This window comes from Phyllobates terribilis, unplaced genomic scaffold (genome assembly GCF_046119375.1).
Source record: "Phyllobates terribilis strain yellow unplaced genomic scaffold, ASM4611937v1 Scaffold_5__5_contigs__length_657084704, whole genome shotgun sequence".
In the NCBI taxonomy this organism is placed as follows: domain Eukaryota; kingdom Metazoa; phylum Chordata; class Amphibia; order Anura; family Dendrobatidae; genus Phyllobates; species Phyllobates terribilis.
Window position 1 is genome coordinate 86,256,428 of NW_027362765.1, and position 18,813 is coordinate 86,275,240.

The 18,813-nt window shown below is 42.1% G+C and overlaps 1 protein-coding gene across 5 annotated transcripts in view; it reads left to right on the plus strand.

The window, feature by feature from the left end:
- Positions 1 to 6,937: 6,937 nt before the first annotated feature.
- Positions 6,938 to 18,813, plus strand: part of LOC141272143 (uncharacterized) — a 42,046-nt gene continuing 30,170 nt past the window's right edge. For 2 of the 5 annotated variants that reach the window (XM_073682503.1, XM_073682504.1), the window contains exon 1: positions 7,677 to 7,735. In XM_073682503.1, coding sequence (XP_073538604.1) covers positions 7,692 to 7,735 — 44 coding nt within the window. In that variant the 5' untranslated portion in view covers positions 7,677 to 7,691. Of the gene's footprint in view, positions 7,112 to 7,557; positions 7,607 to 7,676; positions 7,736 to 13,912; positions 13,936 to 18,813 lie in introns of those variants that run through there. The other 3 variants (XM_073682506.1, XM_073682505.1, XM_073682509.1) reach the window with 3 other exon arrangements.

An 18,813-nucleotide genomic window follows, 5' to 3' on the forward strand; every position in this document is an offset into this window, starting at 1 on the left:
GTATTTTCATGACTATGAAAATTGTACATTCACACTGAAGGCATCAAAACTATGAATTAACATATGTGGAATTATATACTTAACAAAAAAGTGTGAAACAACTGAAAATATATCTTATATTCTAGGTTCTTCAAAGTAGCCACCTTTTGATGACTGCTTTGCACATTCTTGGCATTCTTTTGATGAGCTTCAAGAGGTAGTCACTGGAAATGGTTTTCACTTCACAGGTGTGCCCTGTCAGGTTTAATAAGTGGGATTTCTTGCCTTATAAATGGGGTTGGGACCATCAGTTGTGTTGTGCAGAAGTTTGGTGGATACACAGCTGATAGTCCTACTGAATAGACTGTTAGAATTTGTATTATGGCAAGACAAAAGCAGCTAAGTAAAGAAAAACGAGTGACAATCATTACTTTAAGAAATGAAGGTCAGTCAGTCCGAAAAATTGGGAAAACTTTGAAAGTGTCCCCAAGTGCAGTTGCAAAAACCATCAAGAGCTACAAAGAAACTGGCTCACATGAGGACCACCCCAGGAAAGGAAGACCAAGAGTCACCTCTGCTTCTGAGGATAAGTTTATCTGAGTCACCAGCCTCAGAAATCGCAGGTTAACAGCAGCTCAGATTAGAGACCACGTCAATGCCACACAGAGTTCTAGCAGCAGACACATCTCGTCAACAACTGTTAAGAGGAGACTTTGTGCAGTAGGCCTTCATGGTAAAATAGTTGCTAGGAAACCACTGCTAAGGACAGGCAACAAGCAGAAGAGACTTGTTTGGGCTAAAGAACACAAGGAATGGACATTAGACTAGTGGAAATCTGTGCTTTGCTCTGATGAGTCCAAATTTGAGATCTTTGGTTCCAACCACCGTGTCTTTGTGCGACGCAGAAAAGGTGAACGGATGGACTCTACATGCCTGGTTTCCACCGTGAAGCATGGAGGAGGAGGTGTGATGGTGTGGGGGTGCTTTGCTGGTGACACTGTTGGGGATTTATTCAAAATTGAAGGCATACTGAACCAGCATGGCTACCACAGCATCTTGCAGCGGCATGCTATTCCATCCGGTTTGCGTTTAGTTGGACATTTATTTTTCAACAGGACAATGACCCCAAACACACCTCCAGGCTGTGTAAGGGCTACTTGACCAAGGAGGAGATTGATGGGGTGCTACGCCAGATGACCTGGCCTCCACAGTCACCAGACCTGAACCCAATCGAGATGCTCTGGGGTGAGGTGGACAGCAGAGTGAAGGCAAAAGGGCCAATAAGTGCTAAGCATCTCTGGGAACTCCTTCAAGATTGTTGGAAGACCATTTCCGGTGACTACCTCTTGAAGCTCATCAAGAGAATGCCAAGAGTGTGCAAAGCAGTCATCAAAGCAAAAGGTGGCTACTTTGAAGAACCTAGAATATATGACATATTTTCAGTTGTTTCACACTTTTTTGTTAACTACATAATTCCACATGTGTTAATTCATAGTTTTGATGCCTTCAGTGTGAATGTACAATTTTCATAGTCATGAAAATACAGAAAAATCTTTAAATGAGAAGGTGTCTCCAAACTTTTGGTCTGTACTGTATATATATATATATATATATATATATATATAGACAAATATGCAACTGAGCCATCTTCTGTAAGTTTTTGACCACTAGCAGAATGATATCGAGCTATGGAGGAATTTTAAAGTTAAATTGAAGCATTTTCCATAGCAAGATGTCTTAAATATGGCTTAAGATAACCCTGAGTGAAGGGTTAGCTAATTTTTCTTTCATGATTGGCAAATGTTTAGGCCGTACTGCTAGTAGTCCTGACCCAGGATCCATCTCTGATTACTCTGTTCTTTCAGTCACTTCTCTTCTGCTTCTCTGCTCAGGATCTCTCTATCCTCTGTTTCTGTCTCCTCTCTCAGTAGAAGCACCCACGTCATGCGGCACTGCTCATACTAGACCTTAGGTCTTTCTTCTTTGCACACCAGGACCTTTCTGATGTTCTAACAGGAAACTGTCTCTTTCCCTTCAGCTTACCTCTTCCATTCTGGGCTGGTCCCAAACTTTAACTCTCACTGTACCTACTGTCAAACTCCACACATTAACGCATCAAGCAATTCACATTACACAACATAACAATATACTTGTTCTTTAGTGGGGAATCAGGGCAATATGTCAATCTCCTTACACTTCAAGAAAATGCCAGCAGTATTTTTCCTGTAGCATCTTCTTGGATGCCTCATTTGTTGTTTTTGCAGTGGCTCTGCTGCCGTTGTCTTTTTATTTTTTTATTTTATATGTAAAAGGTTGGCTGCTTCCAAGTGAATGGAGCATGTGCAAGTAGTTTGGACATGACATTATATATGTTCATTATTTTGAATGTTTATTGAGCAATTTTTCAGGTGTAATTTGCCTGAAAAAGACACTGTGTGCACAAATACACTAAGAATTAGGAGTCTTGGACTTCTTCATTTAATTTTCAAATTGATGGCCTGGTAACTAGGCGGGGGTATAATTATGTGGGTCTACAGGTTATGTGTCCTGGGTACTGAGGTCCATTAGGCTGGTAACTTACATGCAGGGCTGGAGCAGCAAACTGAATCTTAGGTAAAGAAAATCAAGTTGAGTATTTTCCTGGTGACCATTGCCTCTTAAAGGGCATCCATCTGTAAGATCAATCCTCCTAAGCCATCTACATATAGAGGACCTAGGAGGGTTGATCCTACTGACAAATGCCCTTTAAGAAAGTTGTACTTCTAGGGGAGCAAATATTACGTTTGCCTGAGACGAGGTCTCCAAATTCTCTAATATATTGATGAGTTAGCTCCAATCCATGTTCTCCAACCAATGCAAAATGGTGGCTCACAGCATGCTGAGAGTTGCAGTTATTCCGCAGGTTGAGAGCCAAAGTTGTAGCCTGCATTGACTTTTGTATCAGTGATTAACATAGTATTAACCACAGCACGTCTGTATTATGTCTTATTCCCGCATTTCTGTTCCCTAGTACAGTGGTTTTCTCTCTCATGTCCACAAGTCTTTGAATCCATGAAAGGACGGTTGTCCTGTCGTTATATACACAAGGCTGAGAACAATAAGGGATTTACTCCAACCAGTATTCTTGCATTGGTTGTAACGCTGAAGCAGTTTTTGCATTTGTCTCCATGTGAGCAACTAGTGTTACAACTTTGACTTATGACTTCTGGTTCCTACGTCCATAGTATAATCCATACAGTGCCTCAATAGTGAATCCGTACAGTGCCATATACGAGCACCACACTGTACATAACGCTAAAGTTCAGTATAATATGTAAACCACACAGAAAACATATACAGTACCATAGGAGGGAGTACAATTGGGGGAGGAAGGTTGAAATTGATGGATCTAGATCTTTATTCAACCGATATTACTATGTATATATAAGGTGTCAAAATAATGCAATCAAATAGTGCACAAAGAGTACCGCCATACAGTACCTATATACGGTAATAGTCCAATATAGTGCATATACTATAGAGGAAATATACTGTAAGATAATACCTAGAGCAAAACCGAAAAAGGAGAACTGAAATATAAGTTGGTATACATGCAACTTCTAGGTGCATGTTCACACTGGCTATTAAACAGACAAAAACCTAAGATCGAAACAAAATGAACATATACCCTACTGTAAGTAAAAAAGCAATACTGCATATAAATAACATAGGGTACTTAGTGATATAAAAAAACGTAAAAGTCATCCCACCAGCGCCAATGTGTACCCAACTGGGACGGCCCTAACATCTAGTATTAAAATCTTATTACCGTATGTGTCAAAAATTATCTCAATGTGAATAAGGCCCGAGCAGGATTGGGGCCCAAATGTATCAATGGGGATCTATGGTTTTAATACTAGAGGTTAGGACCATCCCGAATGGGTTCAACTTGTCGTGGTAGGGTGGCTTTTATGCTTTTTTTGATCAAAAACAGTGTATACTAAGTAACCTATGTTATTTGTATGCAGTATTGCTTTTACTTATGTGTGACGCTGGAAGCCCTACCCTGGGAGATGGGGGACTCGGAGCCGGGTCCTGTGTTGTAGATGGGGTGCAGCCGTGGCCCGGACCCACTCCGTGCCCAGGGCCATCACAGTAAAAAAGGATGGTACGGGCTTATCCGGGTTGAGTGGCTGATCTCGACTACGCCACCTGTGGCACCTGGTGAAGGCCACCAGTGCTGCTGCAGTCCGCTGAGGCAGGATGTTATGGCAGCCATCGTTGTTACTACTCCCCACAGGCGGAGCAGGGCCTCAGGGCAGAGAGGCAGGATGGAGGGGGTTGTAGTATAGGAGGTCTGGGGCTGCTTAATGCGGTGTAATGCAGAATAAAGAGTCCGGAGGCCATAGTGGTTAACTTCCAGGGTTTTAATCACGGTGGAGATTGCAGTTGAAAGGCTTCTCCCTGCTCCTCGCGGAGTTCTGCGGTCACCAGAGACGAGGGGGTCCGACAACCTCCGAGTAAGTCCAGTGTTCAATCAGGACCCCACACCAGAGTGTTCCTAGACTTCAGTCCTTTCCTGTCTGTGTGTGTGTGTGTAGATAGGCCGGGTCTCCCTCTGAACTTCACTCAGAAAAAGGGTACGAGTGGCAGCTCCCGCTCCTTCCATTACCCGGTGGGATCCTCAGGGCCTACCGGACTTCCCTGACCAGGACGTAGAGTGGCAAGGTCAGGTGTCGGGGGCCGGTACCCCTCTTGCAGCCGGAATCCCTCTGAATAGATCAGGTTGGCGCGGACAGGTGGCGTATACCGCTCCTTCTGCATCCCCCTGGGATCCATTTGCGGTGGAGCTACACTCTTAAGCTCCGGGCCTTCTTGGTCATGGTCCTTGACCGCGCTGAGACATACATTATCTGCAACCTGCCCCTCGACCCAAGGCCAGGGTACGAGGGCCGTGCCTCCATCCTCTGCAGGTCCACACAGGATCCACGCTCAGGGAGGGAGGTCACGATCAAAGAACGCAGAACCAAAATGGCTGTGTATTAAATATGAAATTTAAAGTGTCACTAAAATGTGAATCCTCCACCCTCACCAACTAGTTGGTTCCCCTATCTCTTGGTTCCCCAGTCTCCCTATTCCAGTAGGGGCAGCACCTAGTGCCTACTAGCCCCCTCTGGTGGGAGAAGTGTGGTGTTGGATGTGGAGGTGGGGTCCTGACCATCGCACTGTTCTTACCTCAAAGGAGGAACACTACACCCCATTAAAGAGGTGCAGCATCCCTGTGGCGGTCGAACCCTCAGGGGCGCCACAATTACTTATAGCAGGGTATATGTTCATTTTGTTTCTTTCTTAGATTTTGTCTTTTTAATGCCCAGTGTGTGCATGATCCTACACATTGCATGCATATCAACTTATACTCCATTTCTTTCGGTTTTGCTTTATGTACTTGCACTCAGTGCAGGTAAGAGTGTGGCGTCCCAATCTTTGAGCTGGGCATTGTATCTATACAGCTTCCCATTGCTGGGGGTCCACAATCGGGCTCCGGTACTACTCAGCTCTTATTCACATTGAGATCATTTTTGACGCATTGTAAGGTTTTAATACTACATGTTAGGACCACCTCAGTTGGGTACACCTTGGCGCTGGTAGGATGGTTTTTACACTTTTTTTAAAATATAAACAGTGTTTACTAAGTACCCTATGTTATGTATATGCACTAATGCGTTTTACTTGATTACAGCAGGGTATATGTTCATTTTGTTTCTAGCTTAGCTTTTTTAGTAAGTTAATATGTAAATAGTAGCCCAATGTAGTGCACACACTATAGAGGAAACATATACAGCACCTTATTGTGGTATGAAATATATTTAGTAAAGTTATATAGCCAAACTGTGCACATGTAATACTGCCATATTTAACCTACTTAATACTCCAAAATAGTAAATGTAATATACTGGAAACATACTGTATACTGCATCATACATATTGTATCAAAATATTGCAGCCAAACAGTGCACATGTAATACTGCCATACGGTACCTACATAATAGTCCAGTATAATGAATATAATATAGAGCAAACATATAAAAACACTATAATATAGTATTCAGCTATTCAGTCTCCACCCACTCAGAATGATTGACAGCTGCAGCTTATACTGAGCAGTGTGAGATCTCAGAAGCAGCAGGAAGGAGGGACACCGAGGAGCTGTCAATCAGGCAGGGGAGTTGGAGATTCAGCAGGATGGAGGACAGATAGTGACCACATCCGTGATTAAGTCGTTAAAGGGGGCATTTGTGGCTGGCGTTGGGATACATATGGGCCACTTATAGGCACTTCTTTTGCGAAAACTTTTAAGGGGGCATTTTTGGCTGTGGCACTTATGAGCACATTTCCAGTTGGGGGTATTTATGGCTATAGGGACGTCTGTAGCATAATCACTTATAAGGGCATCTGTTACTGAGGTTTGACTGACGCATGTGGAGGGTTGGGGCACTTTGTAGGCAAAGGTATTTCAGAGACTTATGGGCACTATTGGGGTATTTTTGGGTGACATACTCATAAGCACTTTCCTAATTGGGACGTTAACATTTGTAGCTAGGCTAGGTGGCATCCATGCCCGAGTCACCTATAAGCGTATCCGATATTTCGCCGTGAGATATGTCCTTTTGGGGGAATTTTCATCTTGCGCTTTGTTTGGCTGAGAATTTATGAACGTATGTCTGGCTAAACCCTTTTAGGGTGAGGGTCTTATGCAGCATCTATACTTGGGGTACTTATAGGGCTTCCATAGCTAAGAAATGTATAGGGTTAGGGAGATTGTTTGGTTACAGCACCTGTCGCGGTATTGTGGGGTGCAGTATTTGGGTTATTATGGACCTACTGTCTATTTCTAAATGCTGTAGGGCAGGAGAAAGTCCCAGACTAAATTCCACAGCGATATGTAGGGCTGTAACTCTGTGTTAGGAATCAAGAAGGAAAGTGAAAGTGGTATAACAACCTTTAATACTCTGAGGACTTCAGAACACAAACCAGTCTGGTGACGGGACATTACCCCCTGCAGAGCTCCCGTGTAATCCTGCACTCTACAACTGACCCCACAAGGGAGAAGTAAATCCCACGTCCTCTCGCCTGCCCTGGTCACACATCTCAGGTAAGATACAAATGTAATGCAACATTGCAATGGAGGACACTAAACCTGCAGAGTGATTAGTTACAGCTCAATATGAGTCTTTAGAAAATGTTTATTGGAAGATCAGCCTATTGGTAGCCCATAATACTCCCCCTGAGAGCCGGCCGCGCTCCTAGACCACTAATCCTGCAGTCTCCCTATATATTCTGCATGCGAGCTATTGACCTCTGTTAACAGCTGTTCTTATTCAAGGTTGGATTTTTTGGAGAATTTGACATTTTAGGAATTACCTTTCGGCACATACAAAGTTACTCAATACCATGTGAACAGAACAAGAGATTTAGGGTTTGCACGACACCCTCCGTCATATTTGTTTCTGTGATCTATGACAGCTGGTCAAGAAGTAACATGGCTGCAATTATATTAGGTCCAAAGTCTGCCAGGCTGTGTATTAGGACGGCAGCGAGGAGTTATATTTTATGAAGATCATGGAAAGCTGAGATGATGCATAATGATGTACTTCACCCAGGTTTCCCAGAAAAAGATAGAACCTTAATGGGAATCTGTCAGCAGGATTTCACCCCTCAAAGGATTTATATGGATGTATAGCTCTATCAAAGACAAGTCCAGAAGTACCTTTACATGGTCAGTCCGTTCCTCTATTACTAAGAAATCAGCATTTGTATTGATATTCAATTGAAGTTAAAGTGCTATGGTAGATCTTAAGCTTCTGTCACTCCAGCTCTATTCTTTGAAAGACCTACATGCACATATAAATAGTTTGGGAGTAAAATTCTGCTGACAGGTTCCCTTTAAGAGTTTATGCTTAATGCTACAAGAGTTCACCACTCATCAAATGTGTATATGTTTAATACAGATGCACTGTGTTCTCTAATATCAGCCATTTCATACTAGCGAGAGTACAGTACATTGTATTGGCTTCCCTTATAGACTCCACCAGAAGAATAGTGAGTTCAACTCTGGAGTTTAATGCAGGATGTAACTCAGGATCAGTACAGGATAAATAATGTAATGTATGTACACAGTGACTGCACCAGCAGAATAGTGAGTGCAGCTCTGAAGTATAATACAGGATGTAACTCAGGATCAGTACAGGATAAGTAATGTAATGTATGTACACAGTGACTGCACCAGCAGAATAGTGAGTGCAGCTCTGGAGTATAATACAGGATGTAACTCAGGATCAGTACAGGATAAGTAATGTAATGTATGTACACAGTGACTCCACCAGCAGAATAGTGAGTGCAGCTCTGGAGTATAATACAGGATATAACTCAGGATCAGTACAGGATAAGTAATGTAATGTATGTACACAGTGACTGCACCAGCTGAATAGTGAGTGCAGCTCTGGAGTATAATACAGGATGTAACTCAGGATCGGTACAGGATAAGTAATGGAATGTATGTACACAGTGACTGCACCAGCAGAATAGTGAGTGCAGCTCTGTAGTATAATACAGGATGTAACTCAGGATCAGTACAGGATAAGTAATGTTATGTAATGTATGTATACAGTGACTGCACCAGCAGAATAGTGAGTGCAGCTCTGGAGTATAATACAGGATGTAACTCAGGATCAGTACAGGATAAGTAATGTAATGTATGTACACAGTGACTGCACCAGCAGAATAGTGAGTGCAGCTCTGGAGTATAGTACAGGATGTAACTCAGGATCAGTGCAGGATAAGTAATGTAATGTATGTACACAGTGACTGCACCAGCAGAATAGTGAGTGCAGCTCTGGGGTATAATACAGGATGTAACTCAGGATCAGTACAGGATAAGTAATGTAATGTCTATACACAGTGACTGCACCAGCAGAATAGTGAGTGCAGCTCTGGAGTATAATACAGGATGTAACTCAGGATCAGTACAGGATAAGTAATGTAATGTCTATACACAGTGACTGCACCAGCAGAATAGTGAGTGCAGCTCTGGAGTATAATACAGGATGTAACTCAAGATCAGTACAGGATAAGTAATGTATGTACACAGTGACTCCACCAGCAGAATAGTGAGTGCAGCTCTGGAGTATAATACAGGATGTATCTCAGGATCAGTACAGGATAAGTAATGTAATGTATGTACACAGTGACAGCACCAGCAGAATAGTGAGTGCAGCTCCAGAGTATAATACAGGATGTAACTCAGGATCAGTACAGGATAAGTAATGTAATGTATGTACACAGTGACTGCACCAGCAGAATAGTGAGTGCAGTTCTGGAGTATAATACAGGATGTAACTCAGGATCAGTACAGGATAAGTAATGTAATGAATGTACACAGTGACTGCACCAGCAGAATAATGAGTGCAGCTCTGGAGTATAATACAGGTTGTAACTCAAGATCAGTACAGGATAACTAATGTAATGAATGTACACAGTGACTGCACCAGCAGAATAATGAGTGCAGCTCTGCGGTATAATACAGGATGTAACTCAGGATCAGTACAGGATAAATAATGTAATGTATGTACACAGTGACTCCACCAGCAGAATAGTGAGTGCAGCTCTGGAGTATAATACAGGATGTAACTCAGGATCAGTACAGGATAAGTAATGTAATGTATGTACACAGTGACTGCACCAGCAGAATAGTGAGTGCAGCTCTGGAGTATAATACAGGATGTAACTCAGGATCAGTACAGGATAAGTAATGTAATGTATGTACACAGTGACTACACCAGCAGAACAGTGAGTGCAGCTCGGGAGTATAATATAGGATGTAGCTCAGGATCAGTACAGGATAAGTAATGTAATGTATGTATATAGTGACTGCACCAGCAGAATAGTGAGTGCAGCTCCGGAGTATAATACAGAAGATAACTCAGGATCAGTACAGGATAACTAATGTAATGTATGTACACAGTGACTGTACCAGCAGAATAGTGAGTGCAGCGCTGGAGCATAATACAGGGTATAACTCAGGATCAGTGCAGGATAAGTAATGTAATGTATGTACACAGTGACTCCACCAGCAGAATAGTGAGTTCAGCTCTGGAGTATAATACAGGATGTAACTCACGATCAGTACAGGATAAGTAATGTATGTGCACAGTGACTGCACCAGCAGAATAGTGAGTGCAGCTCTGGAGTATAATACAGGATGTAACTCACGATCAGTACAGGATAAGTTAATGTAATGTATGTACACCGTGACTCCACCAGCAGAATAGTGAGTGCAGCTCTGGAGTATAATACAGGATGTAACTCAGGATCAGTCCAGGATAAGTAATGTAATATATGTACACAGTGACTGCACCAGCAGAATAGTGAATGCAGCTCTGGGGTATAATACAGGATGTAACTCAGGATCAGTACAGGATAAGTAATGTAATGTATGTACACAGTGACTGCACCAGCAGCATAGTGAGTGCAGCTCTGGAGTATAATACAGGATGTAACTCAGGATCAGTACAGGATAACTAATGTAATGAATGTACACAGTGACTGCACCAGCAGAATAATGAGTGCAGCTCTGCGGTATAATACAGGATGTAACTCAGGATCAGTACAGGATAAATAATGTAATGTATGTACACAGTGACTCCACCAGCAGAATAGTGAGTGCAGCTCTGGAGTATAATACAGGATGTAACTCAGGATCACTACAGGATAAGTAATGTAATGTATGTACACAGTGACTGCACCAGCAGAATAATGAGTGCAGCTCTGGAGTATAATACAGGTTGTAACTCAAGATCAGTACAGGATAACTAATGTAATGAATGTACACAGTGACTGCACCAGCAGAATAATGAGTGCAGCTCTGCGGTATAATACAGGATGTAACTCAGGATCAGTACAGGATAAATAATGTAATGTATGTACACAGTGACTCCACCAGCAGAATAGTGAGTGCAGCTCTGGAGTATAATACAGGATGTAACTCAGGATCAGTACAGGATAAGTAATGTAATGTATGTACACAGTGACTGCACCAGCAGAATAGTGAGTGCAGCTCTGGAGTATAATACAGGATGTAACTCAGGATCAGTACAGGATAAGTAATGTAATGTATGTACACAGTGACTGCACCAGCAGAATAGTGAGTGTAGCTCGGGAGTATAATATAGGATGTAGCTCAGGATCAGTACAGGATAAGTAATGTAATGTATGTACATAGTGACTGCACCAGCAGAATAGTGAGTGCAGCTCCGGAGTATAATACAGAAGATAACTCAGGATCAGTACAGGATAACTAATGTAATGTATGTACACAGTGACTGTACCAGCAGAATAGTGAGTGCAGCGCTGGAGCATAATACAGGGTATAACTCAGGATCAGTGCAGGATAAGTAATGTAATGTATGTACACAGTGACTCCACCAGCAGAATAGTGAGTTCAGCTCTGGAGTATAATACAGGATGTAACTCACGATCAGTACAGGATAAGTAATGTATGTGCACAGTGACTGCACCAGCAGAATAGTGAGTGCAGCTCTGGAGTATAATACAGGATGTAACTCAGGATCAGTCCAGGATAAGTAATGTAATGTATGTACACAGTGACTGCACCAGCAGAATAGTGAATGCAGCTCTGGGGTATAATACAGGATGTAACTCAGGATCAGTACAGGATAAGTAATGTAATGTATGTACACAGTGACTGCACCAGCAGAATAGTGAGTGCAGCTCTGGAGTATAATACAGGATGTAACTCAGGATCAGTACAGGATAAGTAATGTAATGTATGTACACAGTGACTCCACCAGCAGAATAGTGAGTGCAGCTCTGGAGTATAATACAGGATATAACTCAGGATCAGTACAGGATAAGTAATGTAATGTATGTGCACAGTGACTGCACCAGCAGAATAGTGAGTGCAGCTCTGGATTATAATACAGGATGTAACTCAGGATCAGTACATGATAAGTAATGTAATGTATGTGCACAGTGACTGCACCAGCAGAATAGTGAGTGCAGCTCTGGAGTATAATACAGGATGTAACTCAGGATCAGTACAGGATAAGTAATGTAATGTATGTACACAGTGACTGCACCAGAAGAATAGTGAGTGCAGCTCTGGAGTATAATACAGGATGTAACTCAGGATCAGTACAGGATAAGTAATGTAATGTATGTACACAGTGACTGTACCAGCAGAATAGTGAGTGCAGCTCTGGAGTATAATACAGGATGTAACTCAGGATCAGTACAGGATAAGTAATGTAATGTATGTACACAGTGACTGCACCAGCAGAATAGTGAGTGCAGCTCTAGAGTATAATACAGGATGTAACTCAGGATCAGTACAGGATAAGTAATGTAATGTATGTACACAGTGACTGTACCAGCAGAATAGTGAGTGCAGCTCTGGAGTATAATACAGGATGTAACTCAGGATCAGTACAGGATAAGTAATGTAATGTATGTACACAGTGACTGTACCAGCAGAATAGTGAGTGCAGCTCTGGAGTATAATACAGGATGTAACTCAGGATCAGTACAGGATAAGTAATGTAATGTGTGTACACAGTGACTGCACCAGCAGAATAGTGAGTGCAGCTCCAGAGTATAACACAGGATGTAACCCAGAATCAGTACTGGATAAAGAATATAATGTACTGTATGTACACAGTGACTGCACCAGTAGATTGCATTGCAGGTGGAGTCCAAAGTCCAAAGACTATGATTAGATTATTATGGGAATAGACTTCTTGAAAAAAGTAAAGATAAAAGTAAAAAATATAAAAGTCTGTTCATCTCTACATGATTGCAGCTCTGGTCCATATAATATTATTTGCAGTGTGACTGTAAAGATAGCATTTCCTGAGTAAAATGTGCCGTACCATACAAAACTAATTGTATTAAGGCTCATACTGCCATAAATGAATACATAATTTCAAAATAATATTGTGTAGAGTGACACAATACTATAATACACTGAATAAGACTGTCATTTAATCTTCAGTGCCTTGCAATACATACTGTAGATACAATATTACACTCCACAAAAGACCCCAAATTTCTCTGCCATTTAACTATTTTAATGATGAAGGTGATAAGCACCCACCAAATTATACTGCTATACCATGTACAGATGATACTTCATGCATTTCCTAATTAATATAGACAGTGACACACAATCCCAAAATAATGCTGTCATATATTACTCAACTACTACAACCCCCTCCTCCTCCAAATGCCCTAGAAAACCCAAATAATATAATCCACAAGTAATGCTGCCATATTTTGCCCAACTACAATAATTCGCAAAAAAATACATCTATGTAATATCTAAATAATACAGCCATATAAACATAAAGTAATACTAACATACTGTACATTGTCCAACTACTACAATTCCCAAATAGAACCCAAGTAAAACAGCCATAGAATCCGCATATAACGCTACCATACATTGCCCTACTGCTACAGTTCCTAAATAATATGACCAAATAGTCCACAAATTAATACAGCTATAAAATCGTAAAAAAACTGCTGCCATATATTGCCCAATTATTACATTTACCAAATAGTACCCAAGTAATACAGTCATACAGCGCTCAAACAATATGATACATTGCCCAAATAATAAAGATATATTATCTCTATCATTCCATGATCCCACATTGTTTTGCTGCTTGTGTCTTAGCATTTAAATGTCCTGTGAACCTTGTCTACCTTTATGTGGGCACCTAGGGGAATTTTTGTATATGTAATTTTTGGCACTCTGGGCAGTTTCGATGTGTGGGAGGATCGTTATAATTGACAAGACTTGTCCTTCATGCATATTTAATATTCATTAGAAGCTCCTAATAGATAGATCACCACATTCACTAAACTAACTGCATTGATGGTCAACCACTGAACCAGCAGGAGGTAAGCGCTTACGGGTGAGCTGAGACATAGTCAACTTTGACTTAGGGTCATGAATGAACATTGATTTCTAGGGAGCTTCTTGTCTCTTCATTGGGTTTACAATGGGTCAGAATTATGATGGTGGTCACCACTTCTCCAACTGGGTGTGGAGACCTCAAACCCCACTTTACCCGAGATTATTTCCATTTTTTCTTGCAAATCTGAGATTCTAGTAATACTTTTTGAGGTCTAGTTAGTTTGTCATACTCAGTGCTAGTAACTATTGAGAGAAATCTAGATATCCTAAAGAAACTATGGTATATTGAAGCTACCACTCCTTTAGTAAATATCTGGCAGGTTTTCAAAGAAAAGGTAGGAATAGGCAAAAATGAGATATGGCAATAGGTAGGTAGAAAATAAAAACAAGAGCAAAGGAAAACAAGCTGAAGGCATGAGAAATAGAAAATGAGTTATTGATATAACAGGTGCCAAGTTGGCAACACCTTTAGTAAATATCTGGCAGGTTTTCAAAGAAAAGGTAGGAATAGGCAAGAATGAGATATGGCAATAGGTAGGTAGAAAATAAAAACAAGAGCAAAGGAAAACAAGTTGAAGGCATAAGAAATAGAAAATGAGTTATTGATATAACAGGTGCCAAGTTGCCAACACCTTTAGTAAATATCCTGCAGGTCAAATTAAAGATGGGCATGGGCCACGATGATCAATGGTGATAAGTGGTAAAGAAGTATAGGAGCAAAGGAATGCACGCTCAAGGCGTTAAGTATAAAGAATATGTCACTAATATAATGGGTGCCAAGTCACCAATTTGCACCTTTTAAACCTGCCAACATTTTATGGTTGGTTAGAATAGGACTCAATGAGCTCTTTTCTTGTTTAAATTGTTTCAAGGCACAGGTGGCACTGAGTAATACTATTTTTACTTGGCACCTGTTGTATCTCTATTAGAAGTGTGTCTCCCTGGCCTGGATGCCACAAATGTATAATAAAGCTGTGTCTGAGAGCAAGGGGGAGGTTCTCTGGTCAGGGACCATTAGCATGCAGCACCTCCTGTCCCAGGCCAGTAGGGGGAGCAGGCTGCCCCTATAAAAGCTGGAACTGGGGGCAGGGTTAGAGGAGAACTGGACAACCTGTCTCTGGATTGAGAGGTGTCCCAGAGCAGGGACAGACAGTTGTGTTGCAGCCTAAGAGGCCGTGTGGCAGTAGGAGAGCCACGAGCCAGGCGCAAGAGGCGAAGCGAGCCTGTCCTGGCAGATAGAGAAACTAATCTACCAGACTTTGGTGTCCGAGGCTGTGAGGATTCCAAGTCCTACAGCAAATAACCAGTCCGCAGGGGATTGTATGTTCCCTGGCCTAAGAAGCCCGGAGGTTCCGCCACAGCAGAAGGGACCAGCAAAGCCATACCAGGCCGGGAGTAGAACGGGACCCAAGTTGCAAGCCATACGGGCGAGAAGACACGGCGAGCTCAGGAACGTGGGCTATTACACCACGAGGAGGGAAATAGCCAGAAAGAGCGCAGAGAGCACGGTAGGCCTACACCCTCACCCTGATCAGGGTCAGCTTCCCACTTGTTTTCGACATCCAGGCCCCTTCCTAGCTGGGACTGTTTTTGGGTCGACTCACCTGTCCTAATAAAGACCCTGAACTGTTTAAGAGGCCGCCGTCTCCTGGCTATTGCGACCGGAATCATCCCCTCAATTATCCATCTATATACTGCCCTGGGGCCGTACTCCTCCCGTGGGGAGTTGTACTATTCAGTGCTGCACATTTACATCTGCCCCAGCGGTCTGCACTGCAGCGGCGGTTAGCCCTGACCGCAATCCATGGGTGGCATAGTCGGACATTGCAAAACATATAGTAGACTACCACTGGTCTGACCACCCTGAGCCACGGACCGGGTTGCCTCTACTACCCCCATTATTGCCCTTTTGCCCGGATCCGAGTGCCCCACGGCCCAGGGGGCGAGTCAGAAGTAATTAGAAAAAGTGTAACTTGAAGCTCTGGTGCCCCAGTGCAGAGTCTGTAAAGGGGCCCTTGAGGTCCTATGTGCACTTTATGATTAACTTATATGACCCAGATGAGCTCTGTTGTGAAAATCTAGAGAGACTATAATCATGATGACACACCTTCACTTAATATTTCATAGACCTTCCGAGAAAAGGTAGGAACTGGCAGAAGTGAGATATAGTGACAGATGGCAACAGGAGCAACGATAAACAGGCTCAATGGATTAAGGATAGAATAATGGTTACGAGCCTTCCAACTTTTGAAAGTTGGCATCGTGAAGCCAGTCAATATCATAAAAACCTAAGTGCCCTAAAAGGAATTTTAAGCTGCTACGACCCCATCAACCCTATTTCTACTCCTGATAAAAACCCATGTAAATATTTTCCTGAAGGTTTCATCAGGGACTAGAAGATTTGCCAACTCTTCTAGAACTGTAGGAGGTGTCCCTTTTTTGCAGGAGCCTCCCTGACATTTCAAGAGAGTTGTCAAGTAGGGATGTAATGGATACCAGGTTGATAATTGGCACTTTTTAAATCAATTAATTTGTCTTTGGATGAAATAAGTTTCAATAAGCATTTCACAGAGGTGCTCTAGATTGAGACATCTCAAGTCACAGGTGGCACCAAGTACCAAACAAGTTTTTACTTAGCGCCTGCTGTATCTGTAAGGATAACTAGAAGCTTGTGGAGCCTGGTGCAAAATCTGTAACAGGATCTCCACCAACAAATTCCAATTTATAATACTGGCATGTTGATATGTGGAAAAGGGGACTCTGTTCCAACTAGTACCGCCTATAGCATCTGGAATAAGGATTTTTTCAGGAAACAACTGTCACTGGTGTGTCAGATGTGACAGACAGTCGCCCTGCAGGTGGTTGCAGAAGATCTCTTCGTTTGGCATTACAGACATCTTCTTAGATCTGTCTCACTCTAGGACCCAGCGGCTACCTCCCTCCTGCTAATTGACACCCAGACCTGGGTGTTTAAATACTTTCTGTTTGCTACAGGGGTGTGCCAGTGATATTCACATGGTGTAATCTCTCTGAAGTTGGCTAAAGCTAAGTTACTTTTCTCCATGTTTGTCTCCCTTGTTGTCTTTAGTTGTTAGTGGGGACTGACTAGTGCTCATCCTCCTCTTTCCTATCCAGGGCCTAGCTCTAGGGAAATACAGGGTTTAGGTTCCTGTGTGGCGATTGGTGAGGAACCAATATAGGGATGACAGGGGAGACAGGGTGATATCAGATCAGCCTAGGAGGTCTCCACTTCCCTTTCCCTAGTGTCTGGGCTCCCTTCCCCTCTTCCCTTCATGTTGCACTTGGTCTTTCCCACACCTTGCGTGACAACAACAGAGATACTTGGTAGAATTGGTGCAAAATTGATTTGCAGGACCTGGTCCAGTGGCCACATCAGTAATTTGTAGTCATCAGATGCAAGCCTTTGGAACCTCATCCTATTTGCCAGCATCTGCGCCTCTTCTTTTGATTAACCGTTAACCGGCCCGGTGCAACGTCACATGTGCGTCATACTGCAACATCGAGTTCACATCAGGCCAGCTAATCAAAAGAAACAAGGACACTGTTAAGTAAGATGCGGCGGTTCACAGGGCTCCTGTCTGACATCCATGTATTATTGACTTGACCACTGAGTCAGATCCTGGAAATATTTGCGCTTGAAAGACTGTGGCTTAAAGATTAGCGGACTGAAATTTACAATACAGTAGGAGCCAGTTTGCTAATATCTAAAGATTTACACTCATTTTATAATGGAAACTCAATGTGAGACAGAAAATTTAGAATAGTCACTAATTTTCAACACCCTAGATCCTATCCAAAAATTTGCAGAAGACGAGGATTTGCTTGGCACCAGGTGCAATTGCACCCAAGTCCTGGTACTAATATAATGGGTGCCAGGTCGGCTATGGGTTACCCCTCCTAAATACCAATTTGTAATTGGATGTAATAGGTTTCAGTAAGCATTGCATAGACGTGTTCTCGATGACAGATTTTCGAGGCACAGGTGGCACTGAGTACTAAGTAGGATTTTACTTGGCACCTGCTGTATCTTACATGGTTACATAGGTTGAAAAAAGACCTAAGTCCATCAAGTTCAACCTTTCTCTGTTCTAATGAATCAGTAGAGGAGAAACTAGAAGATGTGATGGTAGACAACACCAGTTATATAGAGGGGAGCTTTGTGTTCCTGCAGTTTCAAGTTTCGCCTCCTCTTGACACCTGCTCTATGTGTATACAAGGAGACAAGGCATGAAAGTTTATGTACCTACTAATGTATGTATCCCATAGTTACATGATTGTAAAGCTTTATAGTAGGTGACACATTAATGTAGGCAACCTTACAAGGAGGAGATAGAAACATGCACATGTACAGTGAAAGCTTACTCAGGTGTATGGGAAGGTAATAAATCAGAATGTAAATAAATAACACAAAGTACTTTCCCCTTCGCTGAGTTTCCTCATCGGAATGATTTGTTGCTGAAAGCAGCTTTTCCCTTTATTATGTTGTGTATGAGAATGAGCCATCATCACAATTCAGTCTCGGCCGACTGATATCGGTATAAAAGTGAAAACAAAGTTTGAGTTTGCCCATTGGCTTATTAAATTGAAATTAGATACAATTTTTCATTTTTTTTTTAAAGACTCATTCCATAATTTATACTGGTGGGATATAATGTAGATCATTCAGGTCTAATTAAATTATATCTGTAGCGGAACCTTATGACTCTCATAACCCCTTCCTTGCGCATCTAATTTTCATTTTCTTCTTCCCCTTCTTACCAGAGTCATAACATTTTTTATTTTTACATCAACATAACATTATGAGAACTTCATTTTATTTTTTTTGCGAGACCGGTTGTAGT